Below are 24,939 nucleotides of genomic sequence, written 5' to 3'. Positions count from 1 at the left end.
GCGATTTGCCAAGATGGGCATCCAGCTACCACTGCTCCCAGCTGACAGTGTCAGAACCACCCTTATTGTTTCGGGTGAAGATCCCTCATTCACTTTAAATAAATATCTCCACTCAAAACATGAACCTGTCCTTTTTCTTTGCAGGTGCTGACAAACATCCCATGTGTTTTTCAGGTTCCCAGCATACTTTACTTATAAACATCAACCATGAACCTGTACTGTGCTATGTAGGGTTTTGGTGCAGTGCATTGACTGTATTGTCCTAACAATTCATACTCTCAGTGAACTCGCACACTGAACCAGTATCCACTCACATTCTATAGAGATGGTATTTTGGAGCACTTTATACACAAACACAAAGTGCACTCTAACACTGTACTTGTGCAAGGTGCATTATCTTGCACTATATTGAACAGGCACGCGTTGCAGACACTGAATTCTACAGGCACACAGTGAACTGCCCACGCTACACATGCACATGCAGCAATATTCCATATGAATCTTCTGAGGTGCACTGTTCACAGGGTGCTGTACAGTTACTTACTCACTATGGATGCATATGGGTTTGCTGTGTCATATGATTCCTTAAAGGCAAACAGCCTAACTATCTCAAATAATACTGCAGAAACATTCAGTCCTTCATAGATTAGACATTCTTCGACTCGTATTTTTAGTTTTTTTGTGAAAATAATTGAACTTATTAACAAAATTTATTTTAACCGGTTATGTACAGTATGGTCGTGCAATACTCCACGTACAAGAACCTTTGTCAAAGACTATTTTGGGCACCAGTTATAGCAAAGAACATCTCCAGTAACAAGGCTACCTGACTTAGCCTGCATTACCCAGGGTTTGCTCCACTATGCCACCCTGCCGCCCCTTTGCAGGTGAATAGAAGCATCGCCTGAGCCCAGGAAGAATGAGTTCCCTTCCTAATTCAACGAAACACTCTTTGTACAAAGAATCTCTTGAAGCCCTGCCAACTCCACAATGGTCCCTTTAGTAATTACAAAGAAAATTAATTCTTCTTGAAAAATGAGAAGGGACGTTTCCCTTCTGCCCCAATGACCTCTTCTCGGTTACGTTCCGGTCTCACTGAGGAGATGACTTTGTGCCTCATGCTGCAGCTGTTCCTGTAGGATTGTGCTGACAGACGACACTCTCTCTGTTGTTTGTCCATTAACTGCTGGTCAATGACCCTATGCATGTCATCCTGCAAGGAAAGGAAGGAATGGGAGTCAGCTTTCGGCACACGTTTAGTTACACTGACTGCAGGGAAGCTTCAGATTACTTCACAGAACATGGCAGTGGGCAAACCAAATATTGTCGCAAGATACTCCTGTGCGCTGTTCAATGCAGTCTGGAGTGGTAGGTTTACAGCTTTGTAACTGCGGTACAATGTACATTGAATACAGTGGTCAATACTGAAAGAACAATGAGGGAGGGAGAAAGATGAACAAGAGGGTAAGGTCACAGCTAAGCATAATATATTCCTAGCACTGAGGCACAGGAGAATCAGGTGCTGTCCAGTGAAAGCTAGGAGGGTTGTGCAGTGCAGGATTTGGGAATATGGGTGGAGGAGGGGATCCTAGACTAACTTCTGCGCCAAGAAAGAAAAATCAGGACTGGAGAGCTGAGACAGGGAATAGTTAGTGTTGTGGAGACAGTAAAAAGGAGGATTTGAGCTGACTGCAGCCAAATCAAGTCCACAGTGCATCCTTATTGCAGGGCTAGCAGACACATGCTGGAATCTCACTTCAAGTTCATAGAGTGAGGGCAAGTTTAGAAATAATCATTTCCTGAAACAGCCATCTCACCTATTTCTCGGTTAGATCAAGTTGCTGGATGTCATTTTTCCAGAGGTTTTTGGGGCAGATTTTGAATTTCCAACACACAGCAGTCTAGAGAACACAAAAACCGACTAGCAGAAACCTTCCAAGGAATGATCAGAAACATTTCCAGAAGTGATGGAATCAAACATGAACATCTGTTGCATGTTCTTGTCCTTCATTGTAACTGATGTTTTTGGTGGTGAGTACAGTACCTGTCTCAGGAGGTGAAATACACTGAAGGACATTAGTTGGAAGGACGTAACCCAGCCATGTGTACCAAGGACTTAATGCGATATGGGTCAGACATGTCACATGAAAGGCATTGTACAGAAGGGGTTTGCTTGAACTATTACTCTAAATACAGGTTCTTTTACTAGTCAGAAATGAACCTTAGTGGAATTGACAGTTGTGATCTTTTGGATAATGAGACACTTCATTACTAAAGCAGTCTGCAATGACTATCAGAACAATGGCATTGTGTTTCAGTGCTGTGATGATAAGGCTGAACAAGTCAGAAAGAAAGAGTGATAGAAGATTATTCTGATGGCCGCATGCAAAGCTTGATCTGACCTGCAACATACAACAACTACCTGCCGTGAACTGAGAAGCTAAGGTTCACTTTGCCTTGGGTCTGTCATTCATAGCTGCATAACATGGAGCTTGATTAAATGACTCATTGGAAATGACTGAAGTGTGCATAATGTGAGAATGGAAAACTCAAAAGTCAAGAACAGCTAAAGATGAAAAATGGATGGAATGGGGAAACATTCTAACAAGTGGATGTTACAATTAAAGCTCACCTCGGAGGCAGGAGGGGGCTTACAATAGTCTGCTTGTACAGTAGCTGGGAAAGGCCACTAGATGAGAAACCAGAGGAGCCAGATAGTGAAAAGCCCTGAGGAAGCAAACTGCAACAGGAAAGAAGAGGGAAGAAAACACAAGGCTCTGAAGCAACAAGAACAAAAGCATTTCTCTGTTGGACTAATTCTATTATGTTACATGGGGTAGGACCCAATACTTAGATTGGATCACATAGTACTTAGCTTGGCACGAAGATGATCCCACCATATGGTACTCACCTCAAATACCTATATCCACCCAGCTGATTCCCATATCACACTGAGATTTCCCCTGTACAGGTCCAGGGATCCCATCACATTTATACCTACTGTGGTTCCCAGTTTACCCATACATTCAAAGTCAAATCATGTATCTGACTACATAAATACACCCATTTAAGAGAATCCCCTGTTTAACGGGCCCAACTCACATCCTTTGAAACCCATCCTCATTAATTTCAAAGCATTTCCTTACAATTTACATAATGATGGTTTCTTGTTCAAATGAAGTCTGAACTCCCATTTCTAGAAACATGCCAGTAAAAATAAAGAGCCATTAGGTATTTGAATCAAATGTGAGCAGAAATGAAGTGTTTTACATGATTACAAATTCATATTTTAAGCGTGGGTGCATAATATGTGGAAGTAGCTTGTTCATTCTAGTCTCCTCTTTACAACATTTATTTATATGGCTGCAGAATTCAGGGTCTTAATACTGTACTTATAGCAAGCACATTACAATTTAATTACTTGTCACTGATATAATTAAATATCTGGGATTGGGACTTATTGCGACATTTTAATGTATGCTAATTTTTATTTTGTAGTGCTTTTCCCCCATTCAGCATTTTTCCTTCCTTAAATGCCAAGGCATTCAAAATAAGCTGCCATTTTGAGCTGAAGTCATTCTGTTGAGGAGAGTAGACAAATTTTGCATCATGCCATCTTTTATTTTTAAAAAGTGGGAGTATCTGACTCCTTCTTAAACTTCATGAACACAAAATTCATTCACGTTGATTTCAGACTGAGGTGTGAACTAGAGTGGGCTAACACTAGTGGTGGGGAAATGCTCAAAATTTCAAAGGTGAATGCCCATGTGTTAGTGAAGTTCACAGAGTGGATATGGAGTTGGCATTTTGGTTTGCTAAAGGCAGAGCCTCCCAAACCTACTGGAAATCTCAAGCGATGTAACTAAAGTAGAGGACTGGAGATATTTAATGGGTGTAAAATTCTTAGATTTTCAGAAAGCATATGCTGAAGTTTCACATCTGAAGGTAAAGGTAAGTGAGTTGAAGACAAATTAGCAATATGATTTGCAGTTGTCAGTGTAAACAGGTAAAGGTGCCGTCATGTTAACTAAATTAAGTGAAATTATAATCAGGGGATTCTCTTAAAAGGATCAGCATTTACCAGTGAAATTATCACAATATAGCTAACTTCACTGAGGTGGGAAAGAAAGGCATCGTCTCATGAGAAAGATATCCACTGTAGTGATTTCAGAAAATGCTGATAAGAATCCACCTTTGGAGACAGGGTTGCACATTTCAAATAGCAACAAATCCTTCAGATGATTTTGTGGAACAATGAAGCCTGCTTAGTAACGGATTTAAGATTTACTAAAATGTAGTGATAATATATTTAGAAAACCTCAATGCAATCAAGCAGACTCAACATGGTTTTGTGGAAAGGAACGCATGTTTGACTAATTTGTTGGAGTTCTTTGAGGAAGGACAAACAAGGTAAATAAAGGGGAACCTGTGGATGTGCTGTACTTAGATTTGCAGAAAGCATTTGACAAGGTGCCACATCAAAGGTTGCTATGCAAAATAAGAGCACATGGCATAGGATGTAACATATTAGCATGGATAAAGGATCGATTAGCTAACAGGAAGCAGAGAGCAGGGATAAAAGGGTCTTTTTCGGGTTGGCAAGATGTGACAAGTGGAGTGTCACAGGGATCAGTGTTGAGGCCTCAACTATTTACAATTTATATCAAGGATTTGGATGAAGGGACTGAATGTATGGTTGCTAAGTTGCTGATGACACAAAGATAGGGAGGAGACTAAATTGTGAAGAGGACATAAGGAGTCTGCAAAGGGATATAGGCAGATTAAGTGAGTGGGTAAAAATTTGGCAGATTGAGTATGATGTGGGAAAATGTCCACTTTGGCAGGAAGAATAGAAAGGCAACATATTATTTAAATGGAGAGATTGCAGAACTCAGTGGTACAGAGAGATCTGGGTGTCCTGGTACATGAATCACAAAAAGTTAATATGCAGGTATAACAAGTAATTAGGAAGGCAAACGGAATGTTGTCATTTACTGCAAGGTGAATGGAATATAAAAGTAGGGATATTTTGCTACAGTTGCACAGGCATTGGTGAGACCACAGGTGGAGTACTGTGTACAGTTTAGGTCTCCTTATTTAAGAAAGGATGTAAATGCATTATCAGTTCAGAGAAGGTTCACTCAACTGATAACCCCCCCATTCCAGGTATCTTACAAGGAAAGGTTGGACAGGCTGGGGCTGTATCCATTGGAGTTTAGAGGATTGTGAAGTGATCTTATTGAAACATACAAGATCCTCAGGAGACTTGGCAGGGTGGATGCTGAAAGGGTGTTTCCCCTTGTGGAAGAGACTAGAACTAGATGACAGTTTAAAAATAAGGGTTACCCATTTAAGACAAAGATGAGGAGAAATATTTTCTCTGAGGGTCATAAATCTCTTGAACTGTCTTTCCTGGATAAAGGTGGTGGCAGGGTCATTGATTATTTTTAAGGCAGAGGTAGATAGATTCTTGACTAACAAGGGACTCATATGTATATAAATCACTAAAATCTGAACTCAAAACAAACCATGTTAAAGTTTGAATTTCCCTGACCTTTGACCTACCTGCCAGGCCTCCAGCTGCTGCGAGAGGTTGAGTTTCTGTTGGATTGCATCTAGAAGTTGGCTGTTGAGTGACATCATGTCAATCTTACACTTCGCCAGTTCCATTTCCAGAGCGTTCTTCCTGAAACAGAAACTCAACGTTACCTTTACATGACACCGTCATAGTTCAATATCCAACCATGCAGCACATTGCAAGAAGCATGCTGCTTTCAAAGTTATGCATTGCCCTATGTGGAAGTAAATCACACGGATTCATAAGATTCATAAGGCTGGGTTGGGAGTGGGCTTCAGTGCCAAATTTTGAGGTTCCAGGGCATTGGGAAAATGTGTTGGCCAGATCATTTCTAAATCTATTATTAAGCTGTTTTCTTATGTACTAATCATTTGAAGCCCCAAAAGTTAGCAAAACTAAGCTTTATAAGTGAAAAATATTAATGCCCCCTCTGACACCAAGCTTTTTCTCATCCCTCCCTCCAACCTCCTCCACACCCCTCCCCTCAAACTTCCCACCCCTTCCAAAACCCCACCCACCCCTGCCACTCCGCCTCTTCCCCAAACCTCCCCCAGCCCCTACCCCACATCTCCCACCCCTCTACCCCAACACCCACCCCCTCTCTCCAACATCCCCCCTTCACCCCAATCCATCACCACAACCTCCCGCACCACCCCAACCACCTCCAACCTCCTCCCCACCCTCCCCAACCTCCTCCCCACCCCAACCCCCTCCCCGAACCACCTCCCCCAACCCCCTTCCCCCAGCCTACCACCCATCTCCCCCCCATCAGACACCCCTCTTCCTTCCCACCCCACAAGCCCCCCCCCTCCTCCCCCGCCACAAACTCCCCTTCTTCCTCCCCCCAATCCCCCCTCTTCCTCCCCTCTCCCCCCAATCCCCCCTCTTCCTGCCCCCTCCCCACAAAATCCCTCCCTCTAACCTTCCTCCCCACCGGAGCGGCACTCAGCTGTGCTCTGGTAGGACTACACCCTTGGTTGGGAGGAAGTGAATTAGCTACAGTTTTATTCCTGATCGTCCAACATCCCCTCTATTAAGTCCATATATGGACATTGGACTAGAACTGGATCAACCATGATACACTATCCACCCTATCCTGATCAAAAGGCCAATGTTTGCTGTCATACATAGTGGTTTGGTTGAGGTACCAAAGATGTCCAAAACCTGCGAAAATATAATTCATGAGTCTGCACTTTCTAGAGATAAGTAGCAAAAATAGATTGGGAAGGAGGGAAATGCTCCATGTGACCTGGACTCAACCTAACCCAGACCACATTTATTTTCCTGAAAGTTGCATTACAGGGCTGACCTGGGTTATTGCCACAGACCAGGTCTGTATATCATTAGTTATTGGCATGGATTTCATTTCACTGTTCAACAAAAAGGTAAAAGGAGGAAGTCCACTAAAATGTTAACAAAATGTAACAGGAGGTGGTATGAAAGGATCAACTCCAACATTCTTACCAGCTCATGGCTATTCTGCCCATTTTCTCTGTCATGCTTTATTTGCAGATACATTCCACCAAAGGCACACTATACCAGTGTGTGAATGTCAGACTCACTGGTGGTATTTTAATGGAACAGTTTAAGAATAGCCTAAGATCTTTTTGGTAAAAAAAATGGCCAGGAGGCACATCCCATTTTGCTAGGTTTCAAAGATCATTCACCTGCCTTCTCACTCGACCCTACACTCATGTCTCTCTCCAGAAATACATCAAGTCTTTGAACTATTCAGTTTTTCCACTTAAAGTGTCTTATCAGATAACTTATTTGGCAACTCTGCTACACGTTGGGTGAAGACGTTCTGTTCAAAAGGTCCTTTTTGACACTGTAATGATCAAGCGTCTAGTGAAGCAAGTCCAAACACATTTGAAATCTGCAAATTAAACAAATTCCACAGATTGCAAGGTGAACAACATGAAAAAGGCACACTGCCCAAAGTGTGAATGCCAGGCTCTGATTCTGACCAAGAAGAAAAGCATTTTCTTGTCAAGGTACAACTTCAGGACAAAAACTATCCAAGGCTAATCTAACTTAATCTCAAAACCGGAATTTTCGCTTGGCCATTTCATCCCTGATCACATAGTTGCAGCAGTTACCTCATGTGGTATAATAAAAGCACTCTAGAGTTTCTCTAGAAATAGTACACATGATTCACTATTGGTAAGTAAAATGCACTATGGACCTCATCTGGTATCTTGCAATTCCTAATTCAGTGAAAAGTAAAGAGATGAAAATATCCTGAAAAGATCCTGTAGATGGACCTAAATTGACAAAGTAACCTTACTTTTTTTCCTTATGGTAATCTTCAAAGCTCTGACTAAACTCTACTATTAGCATTTAATTGGGTCATTATGATATCCTTTCATTTGGGATTTTTAAAAAATGTGAACTTTTCCCCAGAACTATTCCAACTATTTTTATCTACAGAATCCAAACCTGAAAGAATTTTCATACAGCATAGTTCACCCTCATAGTCAGCCATTTTGTTTCTGACTGTGAACTGGCTGCCCTGGTACAATCTATCTCCCCATTTCTTTCCTGTCTTGCTCTCAATTTCCCCATCTTATTTTTTCACTCAAAAGAGGTTAAAAATTGCATGGAATGAGAGAATAAAAGCAAAATGCTATGGATGCTGGAAATCTGCAATAAAAATGAGAGGTCATTTTGATTGATCAAGCCCTCTCCTTACAAATTGTGCGTACAACCTTACCCATCATGGGGTTTATGCCAGCTGTTTATTATCATCAGAGGAAGTCTGGTACAAATATTCCACAAAAGTAAACAAACACATCCAGTCTTATTCCTTGTTAATTTGTAATTGCTTTCTGATCCTTGAGTTTTTCAAGGCTGACCCATAGTGACCCCCAGGGTATTGATGATGGGTGTTTCGACAATGATAATGCCATTGAATGTCAAAGGCAGGTGGTTAGTGCGTCTCTTGATAGTGATAGCCATTTCCCGGCACAAATGTTACTTGCCACCTAATCTGTTCAGGCCTCAGTGTTGTGCAGGACTTTATGCATTCAAACATGGACTGCTACAGTATCTGAGGACGTGCAATTGTCTCACAAATGACTAAAGAGTTTCTCCTGCCCATTACTTTGTCCAGACGGTCACTACAGGCATTGCTCACTCTTTGTGTAGAGGCACTTCTTGATATCACCCGTGGACTTGCTCTATCTGGATTTACATTTTAGATACAAAATTAGAGGGGTCACTCTGGCCCTCAGTTTGAACCTCTATTTACAGAACTCCTCAGAAATAATCACCTCATTCATTTCCTTGCGGTTGCAGCCATCCTGACTGTGGAAATTTACTGCTTTGAGTCTGTTCCTAAATTATGCTCCGAAGAGTTTTATATAGGTCAGGTTCCAGTTTGACTGGATCTGTATTTTAGCAATAGTGAAGTGAATACAGGAGTGAAGAATGAAGAATAGTTAACTGAATTATACACAAGCAAAACAGGAAAAGGGAGAATGGAAAAAAAGGAAAGACAGGTACAATTCAGAGCAGGAGATAGGGATTGTAATTTTACACTTTGATCTTCAAAAGTAAATATTTTAATGATTGAGTGGGGTGGTGAGGGGTGCATGGAGGGGATAGTTTAATACTAAACTCTGCCTGGAACAGTCTGTGATGTGAAATCATGTCATATTTATATTCTTTATCTAGGTTACACTCCCACTTTTCCCACAGCATTCCCATGAGGTATGCAAAGTGTGCTTGAGAGCACATGTACATGGTGTGCTTCACTAGCTCCCAGGTCTCCAATATCCCTCCAAACCAGTTCCAAGGAGTCAAGTGAGAGGGGTACAAAAATGATATTTCCTTCGATTTATTGTCCTGTCTCAGCATAACCACAACAGTGTGTTTGGGAATTGGGGGATCAAAAGATGCAGATCTGTACTGCACAACCACTCTGTGTTGGTGCTCCGATAATTATGATATAGGTCTCTGGAGAGCTCAACAGTCCAGTTGCTACCTTTTATAGCTCATTAGTTACACAGTCAATTAATAATCCAATTTACAACATCCCTGATCCCATGAGCTTCCACTTCAGGTTTAAATCTTCTCTGATTGGTTTTGTCAAAGCCATTTTGAATGTCAAGGGGTTGATTATCTGTTATGATATCTGTCTGAGAGGTGGATTGGGGGGGGGTGGTGTAAGTGAAGATTACGTTACTCAAGGAGTGTTTAACTTATTTTTCTTATATGTTGAGCAAAACCAGATCTGTTTGAAACTGTGACAGTAAATGCACATTCACCTGTGACCTTCACTTCATCTTCTTGAGATACAATTATATTCCAATCTGCATAATTAGAGCTGCAACTAGACAAATACCTTTAGACAGGTGAATCAGAGAGCAAGGCCAGCTGTTTTCAAATCCAATAACTTAGGCAATGCAGAAACAGGATGTCAAAGTGCCACAGTGGAGTTCTTTTGGATATATTGATGATGCATCATAGACTTTTTCAGTCCGCAAGCCATTCAAATGGTATTGATACCAGTACAAAGCCCACTGGAAAAGGGATGATTAAATTCACAATATTGAAGTATCTGTTTTGGGCAGGAGAGGAGAGGGTGGCATGGCTGATGCTGTCAGAGCTACTGTTAGAGTGGGATTGATGTTGAGATAATCACCAGCTACAAAATTAACCACGGCCCCTCTTAACCTGTAGCTGCTCATGGCTTTTCATTTTCATCAGACAAGTTTCTTACTTTGCTATGGCTTCATCCCGGTCGCTGAGAGCTTTCTGAAGCTGCTTGTCTTGTTCCTTTTCTTCGGATGTCACCTTCAGCTTGTCTCTCTCTTCTTTCATTGCATTCATTTCAACTCTCAGCAGCACCACCTATAGAGACAACAAAGATCAGTGAGAGGGCAAGTCGCATGAAAATCAGCCTGCTGAGAATGCTCAAGAGTTTACCATTCAGTACACCTGACCAACAGAATAAACTCTTTCTTGGACTCGAACTCAAGTTCTGTCGAAGGGTCATGAGGACTCGAAACGTCAACTCTTTTCTTCTCCGCCGATGCTGCCAGACCTGCTGAGTTTTTCCAGGTAATTCTGTTTTTGTTTTAGAATAAACCTTGGGCCTGTGTTCCGAATCCCCAAGTCAATGCTGGATTCATGAATCAAACTAGCAGCACAGCTTCCCAAACTGTTTATAGTTCAGAGGTAGTAGGAAAAAAATAGAAAAGTGACACTGGTCTGGCAGCAAGTGCCTTTGTGAGGTTTAGGTAGTGTAGTGGTCTTACAGATGCCTTTTGCTACAGGAGTACTTCATGCTGACAATGGATACCCAAAATATCAAAGTTTTCCCCTTTTGAGAGTTAACACCATGTGTTTAAATTGTATGAGAAGCCACACCAAATAACATACAGAACTGGAAACTGCTATGCCCCCAAAAACACAGGATGAGAGTGTTGCACCCCAATAATCGGTAAGGGATGGGTGCCAGAGACTATGTGACCAATTTTCAAAGGGCCATTGAGGTTGGACCTGAAGTGGGTGGGCCCACAATTGGCCAGGGTGTCAGTCACTCGCTGTGCTCCCAGCCATTTTAGTTCCAGGTGGTTCAGGTGGGGTGAGTGGGTGGTGGACCATTAGTCTGTTAGGTCAATTAAATGGCCTAATATGGCCACTCACCAGAGGCCGACGAGGATTTCCCAGTCAGCCTGCTGGTCCCCCACTCTGAGGTTGAAACACAGCCAAGGGATGGAGGCAGCCCCCAGCCTCCGGGGAGGTGGCCAGTGCTCTCCTACCAGCCACCCTACCACATTCCATAGCCATCAAGTCACAGGTGGATCTGGCTACCCAGTGGAGGCATTGCCCTCCCCCATAATGATGGCCTGGCAGCTGGGGCCTATTGGTCCTCCAGTCTCAGGAGCCTGCCTGCAACCTTAATTGAATGGCAAACATGCACCTTAGCCACCTTGCTCATCAAAAACCAGGATGAGTGTCAGGAATTGGACCCGGAAACATAACCAGTGCTGGGGTCTCAAGCATTTCAGCCACTACTGCCTTTGCTTCTAGAGCTACTGCTATGTAGAATGTGTAGTGAAGTTTGGGAGTCACATTGGTGTCAGAGATTATAAAATTGCACTGGAATTGTTATGGTCAAAAATAGGCACCTGAAATGATCATTTAGCTTCTGTTTGTTAATAGATTTGGACCAACATTCATTGCTTAGCCCCTATGTTGTGAAACCTTTTTAAATGTGTGGTTTGGTCGTGGTGGGGGTGGAGGGTTGGGGGGGGGGGGGGGGGGGGGGGGTGGCGGAGGCAGTGGCAGTGGATTTGGCTTGCTTCCATGTGCTTTTTGTTAAAACATTAAAAAAGTCAATATTTGGGAGTGGAACACTAACTGCTTAAGTACCATATCAGAATTAAGTACACGTGTGTTAGATAAGCACCAGATATTGAATAGCTTAATACAAGTCACACAAATACATTGGGAATAGTTATACTATCATCAAGCAGAGACTAGAATTCCCTGCAAATGCCACACGTACAGGGAAATACATGTGAATTCAGGCACACACACAAAACATGAAATAACATGTCACTTAATGCATTCCACCCACAACAATTTTACTATTAGACTCCAGGGACAATTTACATTGTCATGTCTCTTAATACTTTAATTGCTGAATAAACAGAGAAAACTAACATGCTAGGTTACTGAGCAATATCATCTTAACATTACCATACACTTTGTTCAACCTGACCAGCTATATTCCATAGATCACATTCCTAGTGTCCCAAAAGAGACTGCAACTATTTGATCAAGAGCAAAACTCTGAGGATGCTGGAAATCTGAATTAAAAACAGAAAATGCTGGAGATAGCAGATCAGTGGAGAGAGAAACAGGGTTAACGTTTAGGGTCGATGACTTTTTGTCAGAAGTTGTCATACACGAGGGCTTGCTCCACTTGTTGCCACTGTTCTGCTGAAAGGTTGTTGACCTGCAATGTCAACTCTGTTTCTTTCTCCAAAGATGCTGTATGACCTGCTGAGTATTTCTGGCATTTTTATGCTTTTATTCAAATAATTATACTAATATCCTTCAAATGTATTCTTAAACAGGTATTCATAAAGCTCTTTTCTAAAAGAGTTAAACATTACAGTAATAACTCTTTTTGGTGGGAGCCTGTTAATCTATAGGGAGCTAAGTTGAATGTTGAATTATTTGGAATTTAATGCAGTTGTATGCACCTAGCATATGCCAGATTCAGGTTTGAGCTTGCCTAGTGTGTACATCGTGATACATTGGAGTTCTACTTGAGTTAATCCATACTAACATACCGTAGACTCATTTCCATCAAGAATGTTCTGGATCAGACGTTTGAGCTCGTGCAGTGCTGTGTGTAGGCTCCCTGTAGGGATATCTTTGGCAGAGGAGGTGTCAGAAGATTCATCCATAGAGGAGTCAGTGGAAAGTGCAGAGTCTGTGATGTCATTTCCTCTCAGGTGTGAGCAAAGTGAACGTACTTGGCAGTAAGCCTCCCAGAGTTCTATTCTCAGCTGTGATGAATAAAGAACAATGCTGTGAGTTAAGCAGAGAAACATAAAACAAGCTGATGGTACAATTATACAAATAGTCCACTCAGAGTCTCTGTCACCCAGCTGCTCTTCACAACCCCTAGCTACTGGTCTCACTTCAGCCTTACAAGTCCCATCTGCGAGAATTTTTCACTACAAATATACCTTTGTGACAAAGCTGGTGGACCCTTATTTGGTACTTCAGAATAAACTCAAAGTACTCTCCTACTATCTTATTCGTTTACAATCAAGTTTATTGTCAGTCATCCAAACTTCATGGGCATGAGATCTTCTGGTTCTGTTGCGAGATTGTCCTGTGGCCTTTATTTCATTATTCAATCCATTCAAGCTCTGGTCTCTTATTTCCACTTTTATATCTGTTGGTGCTAGTCTTACAACATTGCCCTCTTGCATTATTGGAGGTTCTTTCTCCTGTTTGTGAAAATTTTCTGACACAAGAGTCACTTTTAGACTCACTAACCGTTTTGCATTGTGCTTTCTCACTCTCCACTCTTTCACCCCATTCTGCTAGTCCATAAACCTTGAGATAAAAACAAAAAACTGCAGATGCTGGAAATCCAAAACAAAAACAGAATTACCTGGAAAAACTCAGCAGGTCCGGCAGCATCAGCGGAGAAGAAAAGAGTTGACGTTTTGAGTCCTCATGACCCTTCAACAGAACCTTGGCCATCATCCTGAACATTCAATGAATACTTACTTACCAGTAGCTTTCGCCATACATCCCACAATTGTTGCAACCCTCCATTCATTAAACCAACTCTGTTTTATGTGTCACTCAAGTACCCACTCCGGACAATTGGCCTGTGGATGTATTGGTATTGTCACATGAGTCACGTGCACTCACATTATCACAACCCAGCCACTGATCTACCATTTTCTGTTCCTAAGAACACTCATCATAAAACACATCAACATTTAAAGTACAAGGTGCATGTTTATTGCTATCAGTTGCTCAGAGTCTGGGATCTTGTAAGTATTTCCAATTAAATGTGAGGAATAAACCTCGACAGCTTGATAGCCATAAGTACTGTCTTATCACCCTGACCAAATACCTCACTAAGGCCTTCCCTATGGCCTACTTTTTATATAATGCACCAAATGTCCTGAACTAAATTTATTGTAACAGGAGGACTATCACACAGAACAAAAGGCAATTAAAGATTTAGCCCATAGAGTAAACTCTAGGGACTGCATCCTCCAACCATCTGGCATGAATTCTTTGCATGAAGCAAATGGTTGTTAACTTGCAATTTGGTTGATCAGCTAAAATTTTATGCAGTATTTAATTGTGAATGGAAGCATGTAGTAATCATAGTCCATGCTGCTGTATTCATGACCATGATGTTCATATTTTCACACATGTTTCTGAACTTTTCATTAGCAAATTTCCAGTCAGAAACTTTGATGGTGTCCAAAGTCTGTTCCCTGTCTTTTTGTCCTTAAGTATTATTGTTGACAGATTAAATCTGGTCACAAAGTCTACAAACTACAGAATGAAAATATTTCCATTTTCGTCTCATACTATTGGATCCATTGCAACTACCTTGTTAAAGTCACATGTTAATCGAAGGCTTACAATAGGACCTAGTGGCGCCCTTCAGTACTTTTTACAGATTTCACAATTCACATTTCTCACTAATCTCATCTATTTGCCTTGTGTATACTTCAAACACACCTGCGTCTATCAGAATTTTTAGCTTTTAACAAGTAGGTTGAGCAAATTGTCTTTGTACCTTTAGGACAACTTGCTTTCTTCACTCCGATTTCTATCATCTGATCGACAAGTACTTGTTTCTCATCAGGATGTTAGACATCATTGTTCCAGGTCAAGTTTCAATTGCACCTTTTTCATAGAAGATTTACTCAACAGCATAAGTATCTCACTACTATATCAGTACTTATAAAATAGCTTCCTCCAGCTATTTCACATGGAATTATAAATCTCTTTAGTGACCTTGATGTGCTGTCATCACTAAATATAAAGCAAGTACTACTTTTATATTCCTTATATACTTTTATATTCCTCAATCATCACTAGATAGCAAATCAAGATAACATTTTAACCTATCTGTCCCATATACTCTTGTAGTACAAGCACTGTTTTGGAGACTTGGACAACCTACAGCAGGCACCTCAAAGCACTGGAGAAGTACCACTAGCATTGGCTTTGCAAGATCCTCCAAATCCAGTGACAAGAAAGGTAGTCCAACAACAGCGTGCTCTCCCAAGCTAACATGCCCAGCATCAAGGCGCTACTCACTCAAAACCAGCTTCACTGGGTGGGACATATCATCCATATGCCTGACATCATACTCCCAAAGCAACTGCTCTACTCGGAACTCGGTCACAGCAGGACACTCTCAGGAGGACGAGATAAGTGCTTACGGGTGTCCTTAAAAGTATTGCTGAGAATAGGTCAAACATCCCTGTCGGCTCATGGGAATCCCTGGCTTATGACCAATCAAAATGGAGAAGATTCATTCAGGAAGGCACCAGAGACATCAAAAGACTTTGTCAGGAACATGGAGAGACAAAGTCAAGACATTGGAGAGAGCACACAAACCTCAAACAAGTCATCTACCCAACTTTCTGAGCACCACCTGCCCCATGTGACAGAGGCTGCAGATCATGGATTGGACTTATCAGCCATCCCAGAACCCATCAAGGTCCCACTCAGAGTCATCCTCAATCCTTAGGGACTGCTGAAGAAGATCGTCTAGTACTGCACAGTTAAAGGAGTCCATGATTAACATATTTATCACAGACTAAAACACCTTGTGATCAGTAGAATTTGTTTGGACTCTTCAATATCTTCATCCTCTTCCAAAGAATTCTCTTCATGTGTTATTTCAAGGGCCCAGCCTCTTCGCTTTGGGTTGTCATCAGCCCCTTGATTCGAGGATAATGTCTACTCAGCGTTGCTTTGGATAGTTCACTGCACAATGATACTTCAAATTACACCATTTTTTTCCCTTTATTCTTTCTTGGGATGTGGCGTTGCTGACAAGGTCAGCATTTGATGCCCATCCTAAGTGACTTGCTATGCCATTTCAGTGGGCAGTTAAGAGTCAACCACATTGCTGTGGGTTTGGAGTCACATGTAGGCCAGACCAGGTAGGGATGCAGATTTCCTTCCCTAAAGGGCATCAGTGAATCAGAAGGGTTACCATTACTTACTGAGACTTGCTTTTTAAATCTTTTTTTAATTCCACCAGCAGCCATGGTGAAATTTTAGTCCAGAGCATAAGTCTGGGCCTCTGGGTTACTAGTCCAGTCACATTACCATCATCTACCACCCGAAGCACCTATTAACTAAGTTCCATGAATTCTTTCACCCATTATATTTGTTTTAATATTGTCCTCTGCCAGATCTGCTGAAGGTGCTTTCATCCTCATTCTGTCTTTGGAGGAGGCCATTCAGCTCACTGTGCTTGTGACAGCTCTTTAGAAGTACAATCCAATTAATTCCACACTCCTCTTTTTCCTTAGCCATGCAAAGTTTTCCTTTTCAAGTAGATAACCAGTGGCAGAGAGTTCCAGGCCCCTACCAGCTTCTGAGTGAAAAGAAATTCACATCAACTTCCATCTAATCCTTTTTTAAAAAATTCATCCATGGGATGTAGGCTTCACTGGCTAGGCCAGCATTTACTGCCCATTCCTAGTTGCCCTTGAGAAGATGGTGGTGAGCTGCCTTCTTGAACGGCTGCAGTCCATGTGGTGTAGTTACACCCACAGAGCTGTTAGGAAGGGAGTTCCAGGATTTTTGACTTAGCGACAGTGAAGGAACGGTGATATATTTCCAAGTCAGGATGGTGAGTGACTTGGAGGGGAACTTCCAGGTGGTAGTGTTCCCATCTATTTGCTGTCCTTGTCCTTCTAGTGGGGTTGGAAGGTGCTGTCTAAGGAGCCTTGGTGAATTCCTGCAGTGCATCTTGTAGACGGTACACATTGCTGTTACTGTGCATTGGTGGTGGAGGGAGTGAATGTTTGTGGATGTGGTGCCAATCAAGCAGGCTGCTTTGTTCTGGCCAGTGTCAAGCTTTGAGTGTTATGGGAACTGCATTCATCCAGGCAAGTGTGGAGTATTCCAACACACGCCTGACTTGTGCCTTGGGGAGTCAGGTGGTGAGTTACTCGCTGCAGGATTTCTAGCCTCTGACCTGCTCTTGTAGCCACAGTATTTATATGGCTAGTCCAGTTCAGTTTCTGGTCAATGGTAAGCCCCAGGATGTTGATAGTGGGGGATTCGGTGATGGTAATGCCATTGAACGTCAAGGTCAATGGTTAGATTCTGTCTTGTTGGAGATGGTCATTGCCTGGCACTTGTGTGGCACGAGTGTTACTTTAAATCTTTGATCCCTGGTTAATGACCTCCCTGCTAAGGGAACTTAGAATAGTTTTCTCCATCTAGGCCCCTCAATTTATACACCTCGTTATCATCCTTGGTCAGACCCCAGGTCATGGGGGGAGATTCGGTTAGGGACCAATAATGTTTTAAGTTGAGATTTAAAACGCTTTCTAAATGATAAAACCACAAGATTCTATGGGTTTTGAACAAACAAAAATAAACTTTACTACACAAGTTTAGAAAGATAAAACAATTTACAATATCTATCATACATCTAACATTTAGGTAGTATGAGGTACATGCGAATTAATAGGCAAACTGTGGTCAGACACATCACACCACACAGTAGATGACAGGTACGACCAAAACAGATTCTATAGATTTCTCAACAGCCCACCCAGATGTTTGTCACATCATGAGCCAACTAATCTCACTCAAACCTCATCTTTCTCACGAGGGTTTCCAATATCCACCTTTGAAGATCTTGCCTTGGAACTCGCTCAAAACGTCGCTCCTGCTTGGACAGCTTCAACAATGGCACACTTTGCAGGGCTTCAATCTTATGTTCTGAGATTCCTTTCCCTGGGATTTCAGAGTTCACTCGAGCATCACCTTCCAAGTACAAATTTCAGATCTTCGGTCGTGACAAGCAGAACACCACTGCTCCAATGGGGTACCTTTGCTCCAAAAGCCCGCAGCACGGAGTCACCAACCTTCAGCTGCCTTTTTGGATCTCCAGGGCTTCTCTCATGCCCGCTTCTCTTTGAATCTGCTCCCTGTAGGTCTTTCTTTAAGCTGGAGTCTGTCTCTGCTCCTTTCTTGTAACAAGTTAACAGGACAGATTTCTGTTCCCTATCTTTGTCCCTTACCCGGGACTTCCTTTCTCCCTGTCTCCATCCCTGGGTAGGGACCTCTCCCTGTTCCCCTCCTGTGTCCTGCTCCCTGGACACCTACTAGATAACGGTTCTCCATGTCAAGTCATCTGACCTGCCTTTTTGCACCGTTGTTCTTTCTTCTGCACAGGCATGCGGGGTCGGTCCTCAGCCTGAGAAAAATATAAAGGTAACACCGCGCATGTGCAGCCAGTTTCATCAGTTCCAACCTCTGAACTTCGGATTAAGGTAAATTTAGGTATCATCACAACCTCAATTAAGTTTCCCTTCGGCCTTCTCTGTCACAAAGAAAACAACCCCAGCTTATGCAATATTCCCTCATTGTTAATCTTTTCATTTCTGGAAACATCCTCATAAATCTCCTCTGTACCTTCTGTACTGCAATCACATGTGATTTGGTGACCAAAACTATAAGCTCTATTCTAACTGTGGCCTAACTAGTGTTTTACACAGTTCTAGCATAACTGCCCTGCTCTTATATTGGTTAATGAAGGAAATTATCGTGTATGCCTTCATAGCTACCTGATCTACACGACCTGCAAACATGCATTCCAAGGTCTTTCTACTCTTCAATGCTTCTCTATATCCTACCATTATTGTGTAATCTCTTGCCTTTCTTGCTTTCCAAATGCATTACCTCACTTTTCTCCTGTCCTTAATCCATCTGTTGTGTTGACTCTTGTGTTCAGTATCTGAATTACGTCAAAATCTGGCAATCATTGAATCTTCTATTCTTTGTGTCACCGCAGAATGCCTCAGTATGTTCCTTGAAGGCTGAATTTTTTTTAAGGCAGCAGGTACCTGATCCAACAGGGCTTAACTTCTCCAAAAACTGACAGTTAGAACCAGAAGCCTGACCATATGAAACATCTTAATATCATCCAATAGTTTAAATGCTAGCACCAATCCAAGCATCGCTAAATTCAATTTCATCAATCTTTTATACATTCTATTAAAGTCCATGATATATTCCTCCAAGACCATCTGTTTTCCAAATCTATCAAATTCTGATCATGTCTCACAGACATTTATCACATCATCTTTTTTGAGGGCTTCATTCAAGAACTCTAATAAAAGATCCAAATCTTGATCAGTATCTAACTGATAGGCATCCACCTTACAAGATAATTTACTTTTGATTTTACTTCTTGTAGGATGCAATAACATCAAGTCCATCTCTTGTTTTCTATTTGGTTACCATGTCCACATACTCACTTCATTCTTCCACTGGTCACATGATTCGGATTCGGGGAACATCGGAGGATAATCATATTCTGACAATTTACACTTTGCATTTTCCACAGTGGTCAGTGGATTTTAGTTTTCGGGCTTTTCTTTTGTTGTTAGTTTCCAGCCTTTGCCTTTAGGCACTATTTTTTGTTACCATATCATAATCCAGAAGGCCAGGTATTGAAGGATAGAACTGGAGCCAATCTATTCACAATTTTGTAAGCACTTATTTACACATTACAAACCAACAACCACTGTTTCAGTCTGTTCCCATTGATAGGAGCACAAGTGAATCCTCAATTATTGCCCAGCAACATACTGTTAAATACAATTAATATATAATTAACATCGTCTAGCTGTGCAACTGAGTACCTGTTCTCTCTCCTGTTCCAGCTCCTCTGCTTCCATGCTCTGCTCAATTTCTGATAGTAATGACGTACTCGTTGGGCTCACACTGTGTAGACTCATCTCCTCATTCATTTCATCCACTTTCACTTGAAGCTGCCGGTGAGACATCCTTACTTCATGGAGTTCTAGCTGGTTCTGCTGTAGCTTTGAAACCAGAGTGCAAGGCATAATATTAGAATTATTCCCAGATAAAATGATGGATCAGCCAATCCTGATTAAAATCAAGTCAAGCCAAGCCAGAGATCCCACTTTGGTCTCAGGGGTACTATACCATTCCTTTCCCCAAAACCAGGAATGAGACAAAAGGCAAGGTGCTGCTCCTCGAGCTTGCGTTGAGCTTCATTAGAACATTGTAGCAACCAAGGACAGAAAGGTTAGAGTGGGAGTAAGGTGGAAAATTAAATTGACAAGTGACATTTGGTACTGTACAGCCTTCTGGACTCAATATTGAGTTCAACAACTTTAATCATAATCATCATCATAATCTCTTCCGCCATCTTGTTCTATTTTTTTTTGTTGGCTTGTTTCTTTCTTTATCCCTTCATATTGCATTCAGATAGCTGCTATATAGTCATTCACACCTCATGTGGATCTTTGTTTCTTTAGCATATCCAGTCCCACTTTCTTCAGCCTTTGTATCATGAAATCTTTTGTTAATTAATCTCTCCTGTCATCCACCCCATCAGAGACCTTCCCTTTTATTCTTCTTGCTCCCTCCCAACCCCACTTTTTACTGGCATAAAAATTCTTACATTTCTTTCTTTAGTTCTGATGAAAGGTCATCGACCTGAAACATCAACTGTTTCTCTCTCCACAGATGTTACCTGACCTACTGAGTATTTCCAGCATTTTTTGTATTTCAGATTTCCAGTATCTGCTGTATTTTGCTTTTCCTTATTCTTGTACTCTACTCCTTTTGCAATCAAGGCCAACATGCCATTTGTCTTCCTAACTGCTTGTTACAACTGCATGCTAACTTTGTGTTCCTTGTTCGAGTACATCTAAAGTCTCTCCGTACATCAGCATGAAGAAGTTTCACACATTTTTAAATAATTCTGCTTTTGCATTCTGAACGGCACAGTAAATAACCTCACACTTACCTACATTATATTCATCTGCCATCTTGTTGCTGACTCACATAACCTGTCTATATCTCTTTGCAGCCTTTCTGTCTCCTCCTCACAGCTTACATTCCCATCTAGCTTTGTACAATTAGCAAGCTTGGAGATATTATTACTCTTAGTTTCTTCATCTAAATCATTAATATTGATTGTAAGTGGCTGAGGCCCCAATTTTGGCAGAAGTCTCCAGATGTTAGAGAGGAGGAGTTTTCAGGATCAGTGGAGCAGGGTGTTCCTTCGCCATGTCTGAATTCGGTGCCTCGGCTGATGCCGGGCGGTCCGTCCAGTTTTAGTCTCATCGTACTATGTTGTAGTGTTTTAGTACAACTGGATGACTAGCTAGGCCATTTCAAAGAGCAGTTAAGAGTCAACCACATTGCTATGGGTGTGGACCAGGTAAAAATGGGAGAATTATTTTCTTAAAGAACATACATTTTCTAGCTTCCCTTTAAATGCATTTATACTATTTGTTACAACTACTCCCTGTGGAAGCGAGTTGTTATGTGTAACAACTGAGTAAAGAGGCCTTTTCTGAATTCCTGCTTAGATTTCATGACAACTATCAACTCTGCCTCTAATTTTTCTGAGTTGTTTACAGTCTGTTTGTTACATGTCTTGTAACGTTCCGGATGGCTGCACAGCCTTGCACTTGTGTTCTTTAGAAAGAACACTGGGGACTATCTTATACTGTTGACCTCTCGTTTCATTCTTTCTCACTCTTTCTGCCTACTTAAAACCTTTCATAATTTTAAAGGCCTCAGTTAGATATCCCCTCAGCCTTCTCAAATGGACATTTGCTGGTCGTCCTTTGCTGATAAGTATAATCTCACAGTTCTGCTTTCAACCATATATATCTTTTCAGACCATCCCCAGTGCCACTATATCTTTTTTTCTAATATTGTGACTAGACCCCTACTAAGTAAGTGTAGTCCAACATTTAGCATAACTTCTCTACTTTTTAGTTCTATTTCCCTAGAAATAAACCCTATTGCTTGGTATCATTTTTATGGCCAATTAACCTGCCTTTAGTTTTAGTGATTCCTTTGCTCCTCTATCCCATTTTGATTATTTTCTAATTGCTTTTTATTTTTCTTGCCAAAATGTAATACTTCACACTTATCAGTGTTGAAGTTCATTAATTATAACACCATTCTGCAAGTTTATTAATGTCTTCTTGTAATTTGTTTCAGTCCTCTTCAGTCTTGACCATACCACACCACCCCCACCCCGAGCACCCCTTCAAAACTAATTTGGCGTCATCTACAAATTTAGAAATTGTATTTTTGATGCAAAGTCTTAACTTGTTAATAAAAATTGTGAATAACAATGGTATCCAGCACTATTCTTTGTAGGACCCCACTTTACATCTTCTGCCATTCTGAACAGCTACCATTTACATCTAATCTCTGCTTTGTCTTACAGCCAGCATATCCAAATTATGACTGTCTATTTGGTACCATCCACTTCTGTTTTTCAAAAAGTCAGCCATGTGACACTTTATGAAATTATATAAAATCTACTGCACTACCTTCATCAACCCTCTCAGTTACTTCTTTGAGCCCTTTCTAATGCAATATTGTCCTTATTCAGATGGATGAGCACAACCATACACTATACTAGAGACTGGCCTCACCTGTGTCTTGTGCAAAGGCAGTATAATTTGCTCTGACTTGTAGTCCACTGTTCGATTTATCATACTAGCTTCGGGGTACGAGCAATAATCAGTTCCAGAACCTTTTCCTTTTTGGCTTTTGTTAGTGATGCCCTAATGATGCTCTCTCCACAAAATTCTACTCTCGTTATCCTGGATGACAGTTGAATGAAACCTGGCTTGGTTAGGCTCGTCTAGCCCCACATTTCCACTGACTTACTTAAGTAGCATTTTTAAATATTTTACCAAGGCAGTACTCAGTCACACAGAGCTGTTTAAAGACCAAGTCACAGGTTTGATTCTCACTTGGTCATACATAATTTGGAAAACAACCCTTTCATATTGTTAATTTTGACGTTACTTTTCTTTGTTTGGGTAAGCCACTTTTCCCCAGGTTTTAGTGGTATTGCCCCACTTGGATAAATACATCATGCCTAGCCCCCACAATTTCATCAGTCTATCTCAAAATTGGACCCCTTCAATTTATTTCCCTCAAAATCCAATTTGTGTTGTCAGTTTAAAGGGGGGTTGGGTAGGGAGGAGGACATTTGTTGAATCCCCATGGAGTTAATCCATGCCCAATCCCACAAGCTTATTTTAAATCAGGATGCTTTTATGTTTTTTATATATATATATATATTTACTGTTACTCCATAGACATTAGCCTACATTTGTAATCAAGACCAAAAATCCAACTGCCCTTTCTCAGCCCTTATACAAGCATATAAATTAAGAGCAGGAGCAGGAGTAGGCCATTTGGCCCCTCGAGCCTACTCCACCATTCAGTAACATCATGGCTGATCCAATTAAGGGTTCAAAGACACTTTCCTGCCTACCCCCAATACCCTTTGACTTCCTTGTTGGTCAACTGCATATGTACCTGCACTTAGTTACAGGCACACACAGAAATTCAATCACAACTTTCTCTGAAGTGCGGGTCCTTTTTCAGGACTTGATCAACAATTTTGTGACCCAACCCCTTATCCCTCTACTTGTTAATGAATTGGAAATTGATCCACTTTCTTTTTGAATCCTTCCCCAAACGCATTATTTACTGGACTGGCTGGTAATCTATTCTAAAAGCTGTTGAATCTGTGAGAGGATACTTTTAAGCTCTCAGTTGCGTCAAGTCAGCATGGTTTCCTCTCGTTCGCCATCAATGTTGTTGAGTTGTCCCTTTTTTTGGAAACGTGAACCATGTCTTTGCTTGAACCCTACTTTCAAAGAAAATAGATTCACTTTCCTCACTTCTCCTCATAGCTTGATGACCCAAATCTTATCATTTTATCAATTTTCACCAAATCCTTTCACCATATCTATATTGGATGAGTAGGCTGATTGCACATGTGAATCCAGCAATGTTTTACTGCATGTCGGCAGCACTCCCTGGGCTAACATCGTGCTGATTTACATCAATATCTTCCTTGCCTTTGGAACTGCCATCTCATCCCAAACATTAGTCTTTAGGGTTTGGTCACTTTGAAAGCAGCTTTAATTTTTGACTTAGTTGAATTAATGAAACTAGTTGCTCTGTAACACTTGCCATTGTTGTACGATGTTGTATGTGCTTGCATGCCGTTGTAATGTAAGGGCGTTCGGCAGAGCAAGGGTTAATGTGGGATTGGAGAATAGCACCACCCATGGTTTGATGTATAGAGTCACATGGTAATAGAATGAGAGAACAGTCTAGAGAGAACACTCTGGAGCCAGCCTGCATGGAGATAACAGCACAGTAACCTGGCACCTGTAAATAGTTAAAGACTACCAGCAAATAGTTCATTTTAAATATACAAGTCTCATCATTGAGACATCTAAAGAGCCCATATCACAACATGGTTGGCAGCAATGCTCACTTCTAAAAGGTAGCACATCAGCGGTGATATGAAAGCTGGCATTTTAAACAATGAATCCCAAGGCCTGAAAAACTAAAAGCAGCTGAAGCCAAACTAGAAAGACATGCACCTAAGAAGAAAACTTGAAGAAACAGTAAGACGCATTGACACAGGCTTAGAAGTTGAAGGTTTTACCAGAGTGAGAGGAAGCCCCATGCAAGACCCTTGAGTGGCGCAGAGGAAAAAAACTGCTTAGGTCACAAGGTGGGTGAGCAATACCACAAAACTTGCAAGGCCCTGAGTAACACCG

The 24,939-nt window shown here is 41.4% G+C and overlaps 1 protein-coding gene across 1 annotated transcript in view; it reads right to left on the bottom strand.

Moving 5' to 3' along the window:
- Positions 1 to 1,018: 1,018 nt before the first annotated feature.
- LOC121286044 (BICD family-like cargo adapter 1) overlaps positions 1,019 to 24,939 on the bottom strand; it is a 77,270-nt gene continuing 53,349 nt past the window's right edge. Inside the window, exons 5-9 of the mRNA XM_041203061.1 lie at positions 19,990 to 20,169; positions 12,889 to 13,107; positions 10,302 to 10,432; positions 5,566 to 5,686; positions 1,019 to 1,213 (exon numbers count right to left, since the gene is read on the bottom strand). Coding sequence (XP_041058995.1) covers positions 1,019 to 1,213; positions 5,566 to 5,686; positions 10,302 to 10,432; positions 12,889 to 13,107; positions 19,990 to 20,169 — 846 coding nt within the window. The remainder of the gene's footprint in view (positions 1,214 to 5,565; positions 5,687 to 10,301; positions 10,433 to 12,888; positions 13,108 to 19,989; positions 20,170 to 24,939) is intronic.

The sequence above is a fragment of the Carcharodon carcharias genome, chromosome 13 (genome assembly GCF_017639515.1).
Source record: "Carcharodon carcharias isolate sCarCar2 chromosome 13, sCarCar2.pri, whole genome shotgun sequence".
Taxonomy (NCBI): Eukaryota; Metazoa; Chordata; class Chondrichthyes; order Lamniformes; family Lamnidae; genus Carcharodon; species Carcharodon carcharias.
This window is presented reverse-complemented; position numbering and strand designations above follow the sequence as displayed.